Source organism: Podarcis filfolensis (genome assembly GCF_964270895.1).
Source record: "Podarcis filfolensis genome assembly, chromosome: 6".
NCBI classification, from domain to species: Eukaryota; Metazoa; Chordata; class Lepidosauria; order Squamata; family Lacertidae; genus Podarcis; species Podarcis filfolensis.
In genome coordinates, this window is record NC_139609.1 from 52,978,591 (window position 1) to 52,996,166 (window position 17,576).

Consider the following 17,576-nt stretch of genomic DNA (forward strand, 5'->3'; position numbering starts at 1 on the left):
GTGGAGGAAATCATTATTCTTCCCCCTTGCTACCCCCCCTAAAGCATAAGAGAGGGACTCCCAAGAAGGTGAAGCGGGACTTCACCCCAGGGTATCTCGGAAGCCCTCGAGGCAGCGACGCTTCCACCCCCTGGAAACAGCAGGAAGGGAGAGCGCTCTTGTGCCCCGGTCCTGCTTTGAGTGCTTCTCATTGACGCGTCTGCTTGGCCACTCTAGATGGGCCCTTGTGGCCTTGATCCAGTAGCCGGGTCCTTCTTCGGAAAGAGCGAGCGCCTCCTAAGCATGTGCAGAGCACCTCCCTCCGCGCCCACCACGCGGAGCTCAGCCTGCGCGTGGGCAGGCCCTTTGCGTCACGCGCGCTTGGCAATCCCCGGCACCTCTCCTCTCCTCTCTCTCTCCCTGGAGAAATGAAGCAGTGACCCGACAAGGAGTAGCGAAGGATGGGCGTGTTTCGTCCCTGATCCGGATGAGATCAAGGCGCCGGCAACGGGAAGGAGGCGGGGGAGAAGCAGGAGCAGGCCAGCCGGGGCTGCTCCAGACCCCCCCCCCCGTCTCTCCCATCGCCGCTGGAGGGGTCATGGAGGCACTGAGCCCGGGAGGCGGGTAGCCAGCCAGGGCGCACCTACCCAACCTCGCCGCGCCCAGGCGCGCTGCTCTCTCCAGCTTCCTCCCGGCCGGGCCAGCGGCTCCACCTCTTCCTTTGCCTCTTTGAGGCTCTTAATTCCCAGCAAGCGATTAGCAGGCTCGGATCGGATCCCGCGGCAGGCGGCGCCTCCACCTCCTCCTCCTCCCGGCTTTGCTGCTTGTGCTGCGTGGCTCTTTTCCCTCCACTGACGGCGCGCTGCGCCTTGGAGAGGTTCCCGCTTCCTCGAGGGGGGCCGGCCAAACGGAGACGACGACCCCCCACCCCAACCAAGCCTCGATTGCTTGTCCCTTCCCTCTGGACTCGCGCCCCCCCCCAGATGTTGCGCCCGGTGCGGCCGGCACCCCTGGCACCCCCCACGCTACGCCACTGCTCTGACTCCTCTATCTCCCAATGGTAAAAACCCTGGGCTGAGCCTCAAAACCAGGTAGGCTCCGCCTCTGAGCTTTCTCATTGGTCAGTCTACATTAACCATTCCCATCCCCCTGTACAAACATAATCACAAGGAATGGACAAACGCCACATCCTCCTTCAGAGTTACATATCTGACAACGGATGGAGATGTAGAGGTGGGTCTTTCTTTCCAAGCCCCTCCAACTGTGATGCTTTCTGAACCAGAGAGAGATTGGATCTGGATATCGCTGCAGGCAAGGCCCGTGTGCTGGGCTGCTGGGCTCTGGCAGTCTGGAAGATGCTGCCATGTCAAGCCAGACTATAGCTCAGCGGCCGAAGATGTGTTATGGAAGGAGAAGGTTCCAGGTGGTGCTGGAGTGAAGTGGCCTCTGGGATGGGATACTTGCAGGCCTCCAGATGTTGCCGGACTACTGGTCCCATCATCCCTGGCCACTGGTCCTTGTGACTGGGGCTGATGGAAGTCCAACAGCATCTAGAGGCCACCATGTTCGTTACGCCTGCAGGGTGAAACCGTTGGCAGCTTTATTCCAGTGGCAGCACACCCACTGCAAAAATTCAAAATACAAGAACAATGTTGTAGGGACTGCCACTGTGGTAGCATTGTTTGGGATCCCACCCCACAAGTATGAGACCTTGGGCAGATACAGGTGATTACCAACAAATTTGGAGGGAGAGGAGTTTGAGCCATATGTGGATACCAGTTGCAGAGGGCGCCCTCTTTATGGTTCTCCACCAGAACAGCCCATTACAGTCAGCCACTGGACCAGGTTGAATGTACTGCAAAACCATCTGGCGTCTTGCAGTCTTGAAATTACTACACCCAAAATGCACTGCCATGTTTACGCTTTCCGGAATAGCCCAACTGTTGTTAAACTGGGTAGCACAGGAGCTGGTTCCTCAAAGAAGTTGCAAGAGAAACATCTGAGATAACAGGAACATTTTAATGAATATTTAGAACACACGTGGGCAATAGACCAAGGTCTTGTCCATCACGTTTACATTCTATGTCACTACTGCATGAGTTACTATAGCACAGATTATAGTTTAAAGCAGCCTCCCGCAACCTGGTGCAATAACAACCTTGAAAAATATAGAGTTTGGGGTCCCCCCCTTTGTTTTCTCTTCTGTACAAGTTCTGTTTCTCTTTCTCTTTTTTGTTTGTGTCTCACCATGTTTGGTACACGCATACCCTATCTTTCGCTCCATAAGACGCACCTGACCATAAGACGCATCTAGTTTTTAGAGGAAAGCAAGAAAAAAAATATTCTGAATGAAACAGTGGATGTATGATTTTTGTGTTTCATGCTGTGGCCACAGACATGTGATCTGACGGTGAGTTTGGGGTAGCCCAATGCAAAAATCCTGAGAATCCATGTGGATCCGTGCTTTATAACCACGTTTTTGTGCCATTGTAGCCCCACAAAACAGTGGGTGTGTGGTTTTTTTGATGCAGGCTGTAGCCATGGACATGCTATGTGATCTGATGGTGAACTTGAGGTGACCCAATGCAAAAATCCTGAGGATCCATGGGCTTTTACCTCCGCCCTCCCAGGCAGCCTCCTTTATCGCTAACGTCCCTATCTCCCTCCCAATTGCTTACTGATCAGCTGCTTCCTTTCAACACTCCCTTCCCTCTTGTTTGCCTTAATGTCTTTTCCTTAGCTGGAGCAGTTTTTTGCTCCTTCTTTTCTTCTAATTTCTCTCCTCATTGCTTTAATCTTCTTGTCTCCTCTCTTTGCAAGTTCGCTGTCTTTACCTCCCCCCTCCCAGGCAGCCTCCTTTATTGCTAGCGTCCCTTACCTCCCTCACGATCGCTTGCCGATCAGTGGCTTTGTTTCAACACCCACTTCCCTCTTTCAAAAAAAGAAGCACGATCTGCTTTTTGCCCCTGGGCAATTTGGCTCCAGGGACCACACATTTGCTCCATAAGATGCACAGACATTTCCCCTTACTTTTTAGGAAGAAAAAAGTGTGTCTTATGGAGCGAAAAATACGGTAGTTATGTACTTTGTGAACTTTCAATAAAGATGTTACATGCACACACATACAAAAAAAGATCTGGCCTGCAGACTCACTCAAGGTTTTAAGGGTTATTCTAGCAGTTGCCTACAGAAATGAATATATATATATATATATTTTTCTTCATAGCAGCACCTCAAATTTGAATGATTTAGAACCAATACAGCATGGAGGGGGGATGGCCTGTCATTCTCTTGCCTCTGAGCCCATTCACTGCTGAGCTTTGTGATGTCATGGACTATTTTATGCAGTTTGTAATAATTTGGGGAGGGGGAACCTATCACCCGCAGAATTTTGACAGGCAGCACACTTTCCATGTCTGAAGGCAAAAGAGCTGGATGTTCTCTGCAGCAGTTTCAGATCCTTTCTGCCTTCGGTGAATCGTCTTTCATGCTTTAGAGAGCAATATGCTTTGTTAATACTTTGTTCCGGTTGCATCTGACAAACCATCACTTAGACCTTTTGAACTGTCTTCCAAGCCAGCTGATCTCTTCCAAAACACGCCACAACCTTTAGAAGAAATGATACAGGATAAATCAAGGGAAAATTGGGAGCGAATACATTGCAAGCTTTGAGACTTGAGCCAGAGTCTGTCTATGTATAATATAACATTTGAAAACACCCTCATTTGAGGTACACACCTGCATCTAGGATTCAAGACAATATAAAAAGCCTGAAGTTCTAAAGACCAAAGATCAAGAAGTTCTGTACTCACTAAGGATTTCCATTCTTGGGGTCCTATACTAAAAGGCCTTGATCCCACCTATATCTATCAGTTTGGGCCAGACTACATTCTGCTTACAAATGCAGGAGACAGGAACTCAATGACACATTTTAAACAGGAAAACCAATTTGGGAGAGGGTGACTGGGAAGTAGAGAAAGAGCAGGTGGGGAAAGGGTAAGCGCACGCCTGACCCTCCCACCCCTTCTCCACACATAGATTGACATAGTTCTAAATCTTATAAATTCCTTCTAAAATTGCAGTCAAATATCAACAATTAAGAACCACCATTTCCTCTAGCCAATCAGAGGCTGTCTGCTTGGTTAGGTTGGTTGGTTTTTTAAATAAACCATACACTAGACAAAGAAATACCTAAGTATATTTCTGATCCAATCAACACAAAATTCACTCTTCTTGCTAAGTCATTGCTGCAACAATTAAAAATCAAACCCCATTCAAGAATCTCATCTAGGAAATCCTTACCTTTTACAGAAAGACCATGCCACTCTTGTAGAAGGTTTAATGGATGTAATTTGTTGCAATATGAATCTTGTTACCATACTTAGCAATCCGGGTGTTTTCTGCATTTGTAAGATAGCTGAAGCTACATCCAACGGGGTATGAAAATAATAATAGTAATGGAATTAATGATTTATGGAAAAGAAAAATCAGATTACACACACAAATCTCCACAATGTATTTCCCTAGCAGCAGCTATTAAATGACTGGGAAATCCAATTACCCAAGTAAGGGGGACATGGCAGAAATATATATAACAATACATTGTGTGAAGACAGTGTATAGCATAATACTAGGACCTGGTGGTACAATATGTTCAATCTGTACTCTTTTATTTTGGTTTGAAAGAGTTTTACTTGTTTTGATGACTGTGTAAGTTGTTTTACTTGCTTTTACAGTCTGTACTATTGCAGTCTGCATCTGGGTTTCTCACCTTTCGGACAATGCAGAGACAGTTGTGGCAATAGTCTGCTGCCTGCTCTATGGACTGTACCATTCTTACAATTAGAGGGCTTGGAGAAGTCTTTAGGAACTGTCCTGATAGGCGTGCTGAGGACGTCCACCCTTGGTTGTTGGCAGGAAGCCGCTTCACCAGCGTGGAACAACTCTTTTTTACTGAAGACACCAAGAAATTCAACTGTTTTGGCACGAGAGCAGATTTCAAAAATATCTGACAAGAAATAATCAAAGAAACAATCAAACACCTAATAAGAAATAATCAAATATGCAAAGTAATACGAATGGCATTTTTAAGAACAGAAAAATATCTAAGGGGTTTACAAGCTTTATTGGCTATGCCCTTCCCACAAACCAGGTAAAAGTGAGAGCATATTGCTTATGAGACCAACTCTTCTTAAAATGCTAAAAGCAAACTCCAGAGTTACATAGAACTCTTCTCCAGATGTAAGTCTTCAAAAGGAGGGGGAAATAGATGTTGCATAATGAGCAAAATCTGCTGGTTTTGGGGTGGGTTGGGGTGCGCAGAGTTGGTTGGCTGAGATTTTAAGGCACAGATAGTTACTCATAGGTGGCTATTATGCCTCAATCAAGTCCAGTTTGGCCACTCTCATGTAAATGTTACTTCCATTGACAAAGGAGCTTCCAGACAGGCATTTATTTGCTTGCTACTGGTGTAAGCAAGGGGTGTTTGTTTGTTTGTTTGTTTGTTTTTGTAGCATCTGCCTGATCAAAATGCCAGCCTGGATCCCCCCACAATTTAATTAGGATTTATGCAGAAAATTATTTATTTCAAATGTGATTCCTTTTTAAAAAAAACAAAAAAACCCCACCAAAACCCTCTCCAGCCAAGTAGCTGTCTGCTATAGCTGAACAACCTGTTTGCAATATTAAGCCCCCATCTGGAAGCACCCAAAGATAAGTGTTAGATGCTGTTAAGTCCATAATCGTCTTTCACACTGAAGAAAAAGTTACAGACCAGAATAAACAGACCAATCTCCTATATAATACTCTTAAATCTGGAGTCTAAATCACACACCAGCTTCAGTGCGGGTTTCTCCTAGGCCAAGTGAAGAAAGGGGGTTGGGTTTATGGAGTCTGGACAGTGTACTCTTAATTCACTGTGCCTGTGAAAACAGAATAATGCTGTCTTCACATTACAGCTGTGATTGTGGTATAGAAATCTCTCCAGAAATATATAATGCTGTTTACTTGTGTTCAGAGGCACAACTTTGGGCCAAAGATTGGGGGGGGGGGCAGCGATGCAGCACATGCGTAATGTTGTGCCTGTGACATCACACACACGTCATCAGGAGGAGAGGCGCATTGTCAGGAGGAGTCATGTAACATTTTATGAGCCATGTAGCACTTACTGTTTCTGTGCAAGAAGAGAATGGCATCCAGATAGCCTTGTGAATAAAAGTCATTCAAAACCTAGGAAAAGGCATGCAATGCGTCAAAATAATCTTGGACAATTGGACTGTTCCAGTTGTCAGTGGTGTAAGAGAAGACTGATGTTAAATGTAAGCACTAAATTTATTTAAATTATATTTAAATGTTAAGAAATCTTTATCGCATGTAAGTTGTATTCTTTGAATGTGCCTCTTGGCATGGTTAACAGTGCCCTTTTGAGTTCATTCCCTGCCAGTGAAAAACCCTTTTAAAAAGCAGTGCATCCAAATATGGCAATTAGATCAAAGTCTGGCAATTTGAACACAGAACTTTTCAGACTGTATAAAATAAATGCTTGTACTCCAGTGAGCCTTTGCTGGCATCCCCTCTCCCTTTCGGTTCTCTTCCCCACCCAATATTTGTAATCCATTTCTTAATTCTACGCCCTCATCTTACTTGACAGACTGATGGACAACATAATAACTAGACAATTGAGGAAACCTACCCGGCAGTTGGGTGGAAATATGGCATAGCTAATTCTGCACAAGTTCTCTATGGATATCTGAATGGTGCAGTTTGCGATATGAAAGCCGTAGAACATTGCTGGGCAGTTCCGAGGGCAGATGTCAGTCTCTCCTGTAAAAGGAGACACGGTGATGGCAGTCTCCAAGTCGGAACAAGGCTGCAAGTTAGTGAAACCTCCATCAACGTACCGCTGCAAGAAAGCAACAGGGATGTTTCAAGATAATTGCGTTAAGCAAATCAGCACAGCTGAAGCAGAACTAGTACTTTGAAAGGTTAGCAGAAAAAAAGCTGCATTTTAATACTGCTACTGTTGATTAAATTGCTTGGATCTCTAATAGCAAGTCACCATCGGACTCTTTCTTTTGCTGTGAAATATTTCTTGATGTTTTTATTTTATTTTTTTAAAAAATTGCTTGTGTTTTTACTTGAGTGGATAAAAATTGGTTTAAAATTTATATACCGCCTGATGGTTAAAAAAAGAGAAAGCCTCAAAGCGGTTAACAAAATGATAAAAGAAGAAAATGAAGATAAATTTACAGCATTAGTTTAAAGCGTGCAAAAAGTTAGAATAATAAAACAAGTTAAAATTCACATCCGCTTTCTAAGCTCCTTGTATAAACTTATTGTAACTGAAAGGCAATTGCTATTTATAGAATTCATGTATCTGTGGTATCCCTGAAGGCGAGGCTTTTTCTTTGTTTCTTTTCTTTTGGTAAAAAGTTAGGTACTGGCTGGCACTCACACCTTGCTGTGGGTTCCAGCACAAAATGACTGCCATTACAACACAAAAGAAAAAAAGTAATGGTGCTTCATACCAGAGAGTACCAGAACACAAAAAAGCACTGCTGGAAGGTCCAGCTAGAGAGCCAGTGTGGTGTAGTGGTTAAGAGCGGTAGTCTCGTAATCTGGGGAACCGGGTTCGCGTCTCCGCTCCTCCACATGCAGCTGCTGGGTGACCTTGGGCAGTCACACTTCTCTGAAGTCTCTCAGCCCCACTCACCTCACAGAGTGTTTGTTGTGGGGGAGGAAGGGAAAGGAGAATGTTAGCCGCTTTGAGACTTCTTAAAGGGAGTGAAAGGCGGGATATCAAATCCAAACTCTTCTTCTTCTTCTTCACCTAGTTCTCAGTCAGTGAAGCTTCATGGTACAGTGGTACCTCGGGTTAAGTACTTAATTCGTTCCGGAGGTCCGTTCTTAACCTGAAACTGTTCTTAACCTGAAGCACCACTTTGGCTAATGGGGCCTCCCGCTGCCGCCGCGCCACCGGAGCCCGATTTCTGTTCTCATCCTGAAGCAAAGTTCTTAACCTGAAGCACTATTTCTGGGTTAGCGGAGTCTGTAACCTGAAGCGTATGTAACCTGAAGCGTATTTAACCTCAGGTACCACTGTTAGTATTGCAAAACATAGCTTGCATACATAGCTTGCATACATTGCAAAACATAGCTTGCAGGACATTCCACTGTTAGTATTGCAAACATAGCTTGCATGCTCTCCAACACCCAGGGGATCCAAATTGGGACACTCGGTTTTTTGGTCCCGAGCTCTCGCAGGAGCCAGCTAACTCACGCCAGAGCACTGGGACGAAAAAAAGGGGACATTCTGGGATCTAATCAGAAGCCGGGATGGCTTCTGTACTTCTAGGATGTTCTGCTTAAATCAGGACGGTTGAGCACTATAAGTTTGTGAGTGTATTAGACAGCATGAAAAGACAGAATAACCAGCCTTCTCTAGGATGGTGCTAAATAAACTCACCACACCTCGGAAGGAGGGAGGGATGAAGCCAGCATAGATTGGGATAAAGCAACTGCAAACCAATGCCTGTGGGAAGAGAAAGAATATCTGTGTGTTGTGGAGGCATTAGATGGATAGAAGCAATTCTATCATATTCTTCATTTAAAGGGACAAGCTGGTAAACTTTAGTGGCTAAGCCAGAAAGTCCTTGAAATTTAAACCTTGATTCTGCTATGAACTCACAAAGTATTTTTATTATTACCTGCCCCTCACCCCATGGTCCCAGGGTGGATCACAACAATTAAAACACTTTAACAATTAAAGCACTTTATTCATTACAGGATATTTATTGAGGGTTACACACACACACACACACACACACACCAATCAAGCAGTATATAAATTTCATGAAATTATTAATTTTTTTAAATCCATTTTATTACCTTGATGTTAATTTAAGTATTATTTTAATCTTAATTTCATCCCATAGAAGAGGAACTGTGTAATTACCTGAAATTGCAGTGAAAAATACTATAAAGAGCTTTGAAAAACAAAAAATAAATAAAAAATGAAATTTTTGTCACCTGGATAAGCTCCTCTTTGGAACTGTACTCAGAAACCACAACATTTTGGCCATCTACCAGACGGGTGAGAGAAACATAAAGCCGCCCTGTGGCCATCTGGTGAGAGTTCTCTGGCAGAATTTGGTGCAGCCTTTTCTGCAGGATACGAACCACACTGCAACCAGGGGCAAGAGGGCCAATTATGGGTTTCCTGGTATCTTGTGCAGCCCTATAGAAAAACCTTTTTACATCATCTGGCAGAAGAGAAAAAACAAGCATTTATTAGAAAATGGCAGACAGGATTATTAGAATCACTGTTATTAAATTATGCTCTCGGTTGTTTATAAGAATAGTTATCCCCACATTCCCTCCCATTCTTGCTATCTTGACAAATACAGAGCTGGGACCAGGCATCTGCAGATATCACTTCCAGTTCTGCCCTTCTTCTGAACTGTTGAACTTAACACCATGATGGGGGAGATGGGTCGCAATTAGCTATGAACTGCTGACTGAAGCCTACATATGAAAATCCATGTTATTTAAAGCATGCTAAAACAATTAACAGGTAGCTGGAAGGGACAATTACTCATGCACATGCCACAGAAGCTAATTTGTGTTTCATGTGGGGAAATGAACAAAAATAATACAAAGTTCATTCACAAACCATTATAATGTTCCTTCATGTTCTCCCACAACCAGTATTCAGACATATACTGTGTCTGATACTGGAGGTAACATCTCACTATGAGTTGTGGGTTCCTTGACTTCCCTAAATTGGTTTAATGGGTGTTGGAGTTTAATCAGTGCTTGGAGTATTAAGCAATATCAAAAAACAATTTTTCCATGCGCAAGAAATTGCCTGGGAGAAGATGAGCCATTAGCAGGGAACAAAGACATGGAGATGGACTGTTAGCAAAGCCAAGACTCTGTGCCTGCCAGCAAATGAGGAGAGCTCCTCCCTGAACTCTGAGATGGTGAACAGAGACAAAAGGAGAGCATTGGATTTAGAATTTGAGTGGGCTGTGACATCATCGAGGGGGAAAGGAGTCAGGCTGTGAACGCGGAAAGCTGAAGAGCAGGGGACTCGCAGTTGACTCTGAGGCTGCAGCAATGGGAGAAACAGGACTCACTTGGGGTGTAAAGCTGGGAGCCCCTCCATCTTAGGCTCAGGTTGTATATATGCATAAATAAACCATATATCATAAAGACACAACAGTCTCAGCTGTGCCTCATTCCCAAACGAAACACCAATCCTGATTAAGCGTCTGGAACCCCTGAAATCTCACACTGCAGTGGCGTGTAAGAATATATAGGCAACATGACCACTGGTAGCCTTAGCCTCCCTGAATTTGTCAAATCATAGCGTGGTGATCTGAAAACAGGCCTTTTCTGTTTTCCCCTGTGCTGTGGGATGCCCTTCCCTCTGCCATATGTGATGAAGCAACCATTAGTTGCCACAGGCATCTCCTGATAAAGAGATGGACCCAAATAATTACCGCCCAGTCAGTCTGACATCAATACCAGGGAAGATTCTGGAGCAGATCATTAAGCAAACAGTCTGTGAGCACCTAGAAAGGAATGCTGCGATCACCAATAGTCAGCATGGATTTCTGAAAAATAAGTCATGTCAGACTAACCTGATCTCGTTTTTTGACAGAATTACAAGCCTGGTAGATGAAGGGAATGCAGTGGATGTAGCCTACCTTGATTTCAGCAAGGCATTTGACAAGGTGCCCCATGATATTCTTGTAAAGAAGCTGGTAAAATGCGGTCTTGACTATGCTACCACTCAGTGGATTTGTAACTGGCTGACTGACCGAACCCAAAGGGTGCTCATCAATGGTTCCTCTTCATCCTGGAGAAGAGTGACTAGTGGGGTGCCACAGGGTTCTGTCTTGGGCCCGGTCTTATTCAACATCTTTATCAACGACTTGGATGATGGACTCAAGGGCATCCTGATCAAATTTGCAGATGACACCAAACTGGGAGGGGTGGCTAACACCCCAGAGGACAGGATCACACTTCAAAACGACCTTGACAGATTAGAGAACTGGGCCAAAACAAACAAGATGAATTTTAACAGGGAGAAATGTAAAGTATTGCACTTGGGCAAAAAAAATGAGAGGCACAAATACAAGATGGGTGACACCTGGCTTGAGAGCAGTACATGTGAAAAGGATCTAGGAGTCTTGGTTGACCACAAACTTGACATGAGCCAACAGTGTGACGCGGCAGCTAAAAAAGCCAATGCAATTCTGGGCTGCATCAATAGGAGTATAGCATCTAGATCAAGGGAAGTAATAGTGCCACTGTATTCTGCTCTGGTCAGACCTCACCTGGAGTACTGTGTCCAGTTCTGGGCACCACAGTTCAAGAAGGACACTGACAAACTGGAACGTGTCCAGAGGAGGGCAACCAAAATGGTCAAAGGCCTGGAAACGATGCCTTATGAGGAACGGCTAAGGGAGCTGGGCATGTTTAGCCTGGAGAAGAGGAGGTTAAGGGGTGATATGATAGCCATGTTCAAATATATAAAAGGATGTCACATAGAGGAGGGAGAAAGGTTGTTTTCTGCTGCTCCAGAGAAGCGGACACGGAGCAATGGTTCCAAACTACAAGAAAGAAGATTCCACCTAAACATTAGGAAGAACTTCCTGACAGTAAGAGCTGTTCGACAGTGGAATTTGCTGCCAAGGAGTGTGGTGGAGTCTCCTTCTTTGGAGGTCTTTAAGCAGAGGCTTGACAACCATATGTCAGGAGTGCTCTGATGGTGTTTCCTGCTTGGCAGGGGGTTGGACTCGATGGCCCTTGTGGTCTCTTCCAACTCTATGATTCTATGAACTATTAAGGCAGTTCATAAATGCTTTTAGATAAGTAAATAAATAAAATAAAATAACGCTTTTATAAATCAACAATTGTAAATCATTAGCAAGACCATTGTTGCATCTGCCTGAGAGGGAAAATGCCACTTGCAATGCAAATGTTTGTCTGGTAACTGGTAAAGGCATAGAGCAGAGCTTTCCAAACTTTTCAAGTTGGTGACACACTTTTTGAACATGCATCATTTCGCGACACAGTAATTCAGTTTTGCATCACTTTTTGACATGGTAATTCAGTTTTACTAGCAAACTGGAGATTAAACGAACCCTTTCCACCCCCAGGAGGAGCTCAGGGAGCGTTCATGCAACACACATTGCAGCCAACACACTAATGTGTCGCAACGCAGTTTGATATTGTTATCAATCAGCTTACATGCATAATCATAGGCGCTTCTGCATTTCTTTGCCGTAATAGCCGCTGAGATGACCAAACTAGTTCAGCTCACATGCTATGTCTGGGAGTTGCTTTAGAAAGATGGAACATGTCGCCAGACAGATTAGATTGATCAAAAATACCTGTGTCCTAAGCATACTGGGATACCCAGGAATTAGAACAGTTAAAGATGTTTGAGTAGATATTAAGGGAGGGTGACTTAACGACTAATGCATAACAGTTCATGTAGGGTCGTGATTGGCGAAGCTTCAGTTACTGAAATACAGCTAGAAAAGCAAATTCTGAATTTTAAGTTTGGGGAGACATTGACTTTCTTGTGGCCTGGAGTCAAAACTAAGACTGCCATCTGCACCATTCAAGCAGTAACATACCACTTGAAACTGTCATGACTTCCACCCAACAATCGTGGGAGCTGTAGTTTTTAATGGCTCTGAGAGTTGTTAGGAGATGTGAGAAATTTGGCAAGGGAAGCTTTTCCTACGATGCTTAAAAACACCAGAATGGAGTGGGAGGTTGACAACCCTGCAAGCTGATCTACCACCTTCTAGTCCAAACACCTGTGTACAACTCATGGCTGGTGTCCCTTGATGAGTACAAGTATCCAGAAGGAAAAAATATGTGCCTTGCTGGGAGACCTGGGGCATTCTTGGCATGACAGCATAAGTCTGTCCCCGCCCCTTCCCTTGGCAATTCCTGGTGGGGTGGCAGCACGTTGTATAAACCGAAACATGGGAAGCAGCTGTTCATGTGGCAAGGACTGGATTTTATCTATGTTTCATGGGAACTAACAGACATAAATGTCCCTTTGATTCATTAAACAAGCAAAAGGGTAAACTCTGAGAAGCTAGGGGTGCTCATTAAAATATAGCAGTGTAACTAGGAGCCTTTTTAAACTGAAGAGTGGGTCGAGAATACTTTTAAAAAACTAAATGGACAGATGCCAATACTCTGGGTCCCTGGGTAAATATCAGACCCTCCAAGCGCCCCTACTTTCCAGGGAAAGTCCCAGATTTATAGAAGCTGCCGTGGTTTCTTATTTGATCCCAGAATGTCCTACTTTTCCTTAGGATGTCCCTATTTTCATCAGCGAAATGGTGGAGGGCATGGAGTTATGTGACACCCCCCGCCCCGAGCCAAGGAGATAATTAACTGTACAACCTTTGAAGACATCTGAAGGCAGCCCTGTATAGGGAAGGTTTTAAAATCTTTGATGTTTCATTATGTTTTTATTTATGTTGGAAGCTGCTAAGAGTGGCTGGGGCAACCCAGTCAGATGGACAGGGTATGTAACAAACAACAGCAACAACTTTTGTTATTGGATAGGACATCCCTATTTTTATCGGATAAATGTTGGAGGTTATAAAATATCTTATCACTGGTTTATCAAAGCAGCTTCCTTAACATAAGGGCAACTGAGAGGAAACACACTAAGATCTGAAATTATGCCTGAGCACTCACAATTATAGCTTTTTAAAAAAGATTCTTAAAGTATTCAGATACATGCATGCCCCTGAGTAAGAGAACAATACTGCAAAGTTAAAAGCTCTAAGTCAAACAGTTGGACAGATAACCTGGTGCAAATTGATTACAATATATTCTTCAGGGCTATCCAATCCCCCAAGTAGGTGTTCAGAAATCTGCAGTCAGTTAAAGAACATGTTGGGATATCTGTCTAATAAATCATTCTATATCTATTAAAATTGGGTTTTTTCTTGTTGGATATATTTGCATGGGAATCTGAGGTATTATTCCTGTCTTTATAGAACAGTGCACTCTCACAGCATTACCTCTGTATGCTACACTGAAAGAAGAAAGTTTGAGGACTCAAGTTCTCCCCAAAGTCCCACCCAATAAATTTTGCAGTGAATTACCTAGTTAACAGACACAAATGCATATAAGTACATCTAGAACAAGCCAAACCAATTCAAGTGCTTACCCAGATTAAGTTCACACACCACAGCTGCTGCTATGATTGAGCCAGATGATGCTCCATATATTTTTGGTGCAGACCTCAATATTCCAGGCGCCAGTTCCAAGAAGCCCCGGATCACACCTATTTCATAAACAGCAAGAAAACCACTAGCTCCAAAAGAAAAAGACAACGGGGCACCAGACATGCTTAAATCCACTTCAGCCATCTTCAGTAGAACATATCCAGAATTGCCAATCTCTTCTTATGCAAAGCTCCCTTTTTATCTAAACGTCATCAATGCAATCAGGAGAGAATGAGTCACAGGTCTCCCTGCTCAGTACCAGCCCTCATAAAGTGCATTTTTAAAAACTGCTTTTGTTTTGTATCCACAGCCATGTCTCAACTACTTTTCTTGCTAAAAATACTGTTGTGCAGCTATCAAAGTAGCTTTAGAGCAGTGCAGGTATGTCTGTCATCTTCTTTTCTGCATCAGACTGAAGCTCTTGTTTTTGGATAATAAATCCTGCATGTTCTAGTTGTTAGTCTTGCATCAAGTAGCCGGAGCTTGTCTTGCATTTCCTTTGCAGTCTCCACCCCACCCCACCCTCATTTTTTTCCTCTTGGGTCTTCTTCGAGAGTGTTTTTCTAAATTGGATTTTCTCACAATCTCTTCTTAGGAACAGCTCAACACTGAATGAGTAGAGCTTTGTGCAAGGAACTCAGACGCAGTAGCTGTTGCCCAATGGATTACACAGAAGGCAGGGCTAGGTTATCTTTGAAAACTTAGTGAATTAACTCTGCACTTTATAATCTTGGAATAATATTGTTATGAGTTTGGTGGGGGCTGGGATAGGCTGAACACCCTTCTAATTCCTGGATCCAGCAAGTGTTAAAATCGAAGCAAGGATTCAAATTACTGAAAGGCTATTGCTTTCATCTGTTTACTTGCCTGTATGCTAATTGAAATTTGGACAAAAGCAGTGCCTCAGTAAGATTAACCTCATTGGGGCATTTCTGAGTTACCCGTAGTACAAAGGAAAGGATGAACAGAAAGGTGAGGATCAATGTTTTTATTCAAATTGTCCAGTGGCTTATAGCGTCAAATAGGAAGCCTTTTCCCAGAATTTCCTACAGGTGAGCTGGAGTGTTTCCTTGGCTGCGGACTGTAAGGAGGATGTGGTGACAGTGAGGACATATACCCAAAACCCACAGCAAGCAGCTTTACTATCCCACAACCCATCCCCTGCAGATGAACTGGAATACAGTGGTACCTTGGGTTACCGACGCTTCAGGTTACAGACTCCGCTAACCCAGAAATAGTACCTCGAGTTAAGAACTTTGCCTCAGGATGAGAACAGAAATCGTGCTTTGGCAGTGCAGTGGCAGCAGGAGGCCCCATTAGCTAAAGTGGTACCTCAGGTTAAGAACAGTTTCAGGTTAAGAATGGACCTCCAGAACGAATTAAGTTCTTAACCACTGTAGTTCCTTAGCTGAGATAACCAGAGTGGCAGGTTCAGTTCCTGAAAATCCTCATTCCAAAGGAAGACTTTTTCACTACTATGCTTCTCAATTTAAAATCAATGGATTGTGATGCTCCTACTGGAAAAAGTGCAGGGAGTCATTTATGACGAATTTCTGCTGCCCACTGGAACTAAGTAAGAGCTGCAGGGGATAAGGCAATGTCAGGAGCTTTTGCTGGATCTCAGCCCCTCTCACCACCAGATCCAACTCATTTAATGATTGGCTTAATTCATGATGTGACTTGGGCTTGGCATAGTACAAAACTGTGTAATCCTGCCTTAAAATTCTTCCACGGTATTACTTACATATACACAGGGTTGTTTTATGAAACGATTATTTTTCTCAGAATTAAACTGTTTGTTCTAGAACTGGGTTTTATGAAAAGATTATTTTTCTCAGAATTAAACTGTTTGTTCTAGAACTATGTGGTTTGGTTTAAAAACTGTGAAGCCCTGATACGTCTCTGCTAGTTTCTGTAATATTTCATAAATATTATATCAGGCTTGGGGTTGTGGGGTTGTATCCAACACAGTGCGAGTGAAGTTCTACTTATGCAGTGGGGCTTCCATTTCATCTCCTCTCTATGCATGCCCACAAAATCTGCTCCAGAGGGTCCCCCAACCCCTCCAAGCTGATTCTGAGGCAGTGCCAGGGGATGCTGAAGAGGACAGGAGTACGAGGGAAATCTGTTGCACGCATGGAGCTACGCCACTGGATGTGGCCAGGAGTATATTATTTTAAGATCTCTTAAAGTTGTCTGATCACAATGGAAACTGGTGCTAAACAAACCAACATTCATCCTTTTTTCCTATTGCAAATAGCAGGGGCCTTACTCTTAAGGGAGATCACTGCAGGGGCAAAGGTTTAATAACTCTTGCTCCCACTCCCACAATACCACCTTCCATCTGTCTCAGGACCCTTCCCCCCAACCAGTCATTTGTTAAACAAAAATAGTTCTGCATTGCCAAAGTACATGATAAAGTGAAATCTTGCTTGACCTTTATTTTCAATGCATATTGACAAGATAAATCACCATGAGGAAAGTATCTAAGACTGATGTCAAAAATCACACCGATCTGTGCAGACGTGCCACCTTCAAGTCCCCCTCCCAAGAAAAGACATATTATGAAAACCCTATTCATGTGTGCTTAAAGTGGAGGTGCAATGTGATGCACTGTATCTAGCATGATTATATAAAATTATCATTTTCTCTCTCTGCAACCTACACTTCTTTATATTGCTTACCTTACCACTGCAACCTACACTTGTTTATATTGCTTACCTTAACAGTATGATTTATAGTATAACAGTTCGCTGCCTGTGAGACTTGTGACAAAGCAACAAGACTAAAAGCTTTGGGATCATGGTTCTGGTACTAGGCTTATTTACAAAAATATTTACATAGTGCTATTTCATTTTTAAAAAATCAAAGTGCTTGACAACAATAGTACATAAAGCCAGACACTGACCCACTGAAATCAATGGACTTTCCACTTCGTTAGATGTATGCATGTACAGTATGTATATATCTATATCCAACATGTACGCACATCAAAAGATAAGGAGAGAAAATTTAAGTTACGAGGTTCCTGGGAAGCAAAGCCCATGCAAAATTGCAGACTGACAAAATACAGCTAGCGAAACCTACAGCCGACCTGCCAGGAAATCCTTAATGATCCACCATGATTTGTATCTCAAAACCCTGAGCTGTGTCACCTCCTCTAGAGCAGGAGTGTGGACTAGGTTCGTAGGTTTCCCTTTGCTTCTTCCTAGTGCCCCTAGGCTCGCCAGTGGGAACCAAGTGCCAAACAGCGGCTCAGAAAGTGGGAAGCGAAGGGCTCCTGCAAGGCACACATTGCCGCTGTCTTCAGTCCCAGAACTGGAG

At 43.6% G+C, this 17,576-nt stretch overlaps 1 protein-coding gene across 1 annotated transcript; it reads right to left on the reverse strand.

Annotated features, from left to right (window-relative positions):
* Nucleotides 1-1,979: 1,979 nt before the first annotated feature.
* PNPLA1 (patatin like domain 1, omega-hydroxyceramide transacylase) lies at nucleotides 1,980-14,763 on the reverse strand. Its single transcript, XM_083617856.1, has 8 exons — nucleotides 14,195-14,763; nucleotides 9,007-9,239; nucleotides 8,444-8,509; nucleotides 6,671-6,880; nucleotides 6,147-6,207; nucleotides 4,751-4,987; nucleotides 4,282-4,402; nucleotides 1,980-3,586 (listed from the first exon to the last, which is right to left on the reverse strand). Exons 1-8 carry the CDS (start codon nucleotides 14,394-14,396, stop codon nucleotides 3,526-3,528), a joined length of 1,191 nt encoding a protein of 396 aa, XP_083473982.1. The 5' UTR covers nucleotides 14,397-14,763; the 3' UTR covers nucleotides 1,980-3,525.
* Nucleotides 14,764-17,576: the final 2,813 nt, after the last annotated feature.